We start from the raw sequence: 2,190 nt of genomic DNA, 5'->3' as shown, positions 1-2,190 counted from the left end.
GATCATAGGCGCCAGGACCTGGTGTCATTTACTATGGGAGAGGAGCATAGGCGCCAGGACCTGGAGTCATTTACTATGGGAGAGGAGCATAGGCACCAGCACCTGGAGTCATTTACTATGGGAGAGGAGCATAGGCGCCAGGACCTGGAGTCATTTACTATGGGAGAGGAGCATAGGCGCCAGAACCTGGAGTCATATTTACTATGGGAGAGGAGCTTCGGCACCAGGATCTGGAGTCATTTACTATGGGAGAGGAGCATAGGCGCCAGCACCTGGAGTCATTTACTATGGGAGAGGAGCATAGACGCCAGGACCTGGAGTCATTTACTATGGGAGAGGAGCATAGGCGCCAGCACCTGGAGTCATTTACTATGGGAGAGGATGATAGGCACCAGGACCTGGTGTCATTTACTATGGGAGAGGAGCATAGGTGCCAGTACCTGGAGTCATTTACTATGGTAGAGGAACGGGAGAGGAGCATAGGCGCCAGGACCTGGAGTTATTTACTATGGGAGAGGAACATAGGCGCCAGGACCTGGAGTCATTTACTATGGGAGAGGAGCATAGTCGCCAGCACCTGGAGTCATTTACTATGGGAGAGGAACATTGGCACCAGCACCTGGAGTCATTTACTATGGGAGAGGAGCATAGGCGCCAGGACCTGGAGTCATTTACTATGGGAGAGGAGCATAGGCGCCAGGACCTGGAGTCATTTACTATGGCAGATGAGCATAGGCGCCAAGACCTGGAGTCATTTACTATGGGAGAGGATCATAGGCGCCAGGACCTGGTGTCATTTACTATGGGAGAGGAGCATAGGCGCCAGGACCTGGAGTCATTTACTATGGGAGAGGAGCATAGGCGCCAGCACCTGGAGTCATTTACTATGGGAGAGGAGCATAGGCGCCAGCACCTGGAGTCATTTACTATGGGAGAGGAGCATAGGCGCCAGAACCTGGAGTCATATTTACTATGGGAGAGGAGCATCGGCACCAGGATCTGGAGTCATTTACTATGGGAGAGGAGCATAGGCGCCAGCACCTGGAGTCATTTACTATGGGAGAGGAGCATAGGCGCCAGGACCTGGAGTCATTTACTATGGGAGAGGAGCATAGGCGCCAGCACCTGGAGTCATTTACTATGGGAGAGGATCATAGGCACCAGGACCTGGAGTCATTTACTATGGGAGAGGAGCATAGGCACCAGGACCTGGAGTCATTTACTAGGGCAGAGGAGCCTCTGTGCCAGCACCTGGAGTCATTTACTATGGGAGAGGAGCATAGGCGCCAGGACCTGGAGTCATTTACTAGGGCAGAGGAGCCTCTGTACCAGCACCTGGAGTCATTTACTATGGGAGAGGAGCATAGGCGCCAGGACCTGGAGTCATTTACTATGGGAGAGGAGCATAGGCGCCAACACCTGGAGTCATTTACTATGGGAGAGGATCATAGGCACCAGGACCTGGAGTCATTTACTATGGGAGAGGAGCATAGGCACCAGGACCTGGAGTCATTTACTAGGGCAGAGGAGCCTCTGTAGCAGCACCTGGAGTCATTTACTATGGGAGAGGAGAATAGGCACCAGGACCTGGAGTCATTTACTATGGGAGAGGAGCATAGGCGCCAGGACCTGGAGTCATTTACTCTGGGAGAGAAGCATAGGTGCCACGACCTGGAGTCATTTACTATGGGAGAGGAGCATAGGCGCCAGCACCTGGAGTCATTTACTATGGCAGAGGAGCATAGGATCCAGGACCTGGAGTCATTTACTATGGGAGAGGAGCATAGGCTCCAGCACCTGGAGTCATTTACTATCGGAGAGGAGCATAGGCGCCAGGACCTGGAGTCATTTACTATGGGAGAGGAGCATAGGCGCCAGCACCTGGAGTCATTTACTATGGGAGAGGAGCATAGGCGCCAGCACCTGGAGTCATTTACTATGGGAGAGGATCATAGGCGCCAGGACCTGGTGTCATTTACTATGGGAGAGGATCATAGGCACCAGGACCTGGTGTCATTTACTATGGGAGAGGAGCATAGGCTCCAGGACCTGGAGTCATTTACTATGGGAGAGGAGGATAGGCGCCAAGACCTGATGTCATTTACTATGGGAGAGGAACATAGGCGCCAGGACCTGGTGTCATTTACTATGGGAGAGGAGAATAGGCGCCAGGACCTGGTGTCATTTACT

General features: G+C 52.9%; 1 protein-coding gene across 1 annotated transcript; it reads left to right on the top strand.

Annotated features, from left to right (window-relative positions):
* Positions 1 to 972: 972 nt before the first annotated feature.
* On the top strand, positions 973 to 1,539 carry LOC138568861 (uncharacterized). The gene has a single exon (XM_069646640.1). It carries the CDS (start codon positions 973 to 975, stop codon positions 1,537 to 1,539), a length of 567 nt encoding a protein of 188 aa, XP_069502741.1.
* The last annotated feature ends 651 nt before the right edge of the window (positions 1,540 to 2,190 follow it).

This window comes from Ambystoma mexicanum, chromosome 2q, assembly GCF_040938575.1.
Source record: "Ambystoma mexicanum isolate Mex_15411 chromosome 2q, UKY_AmexF1_1, whole genome shotgun sequence".
Taxonomy (NCBI): domain Eukaryota; kingdom Metazoa; phylum Chordata; class Amphibia; order Caudata; family Ambystomatidae; genus Ambystoma; species Ambystoma mexicanum.
The sequence above is the reverse complement of the archived record's forward strand: the minus strand, read 5'-3'. Positions and strand labels throughout refer to the sequence as shown.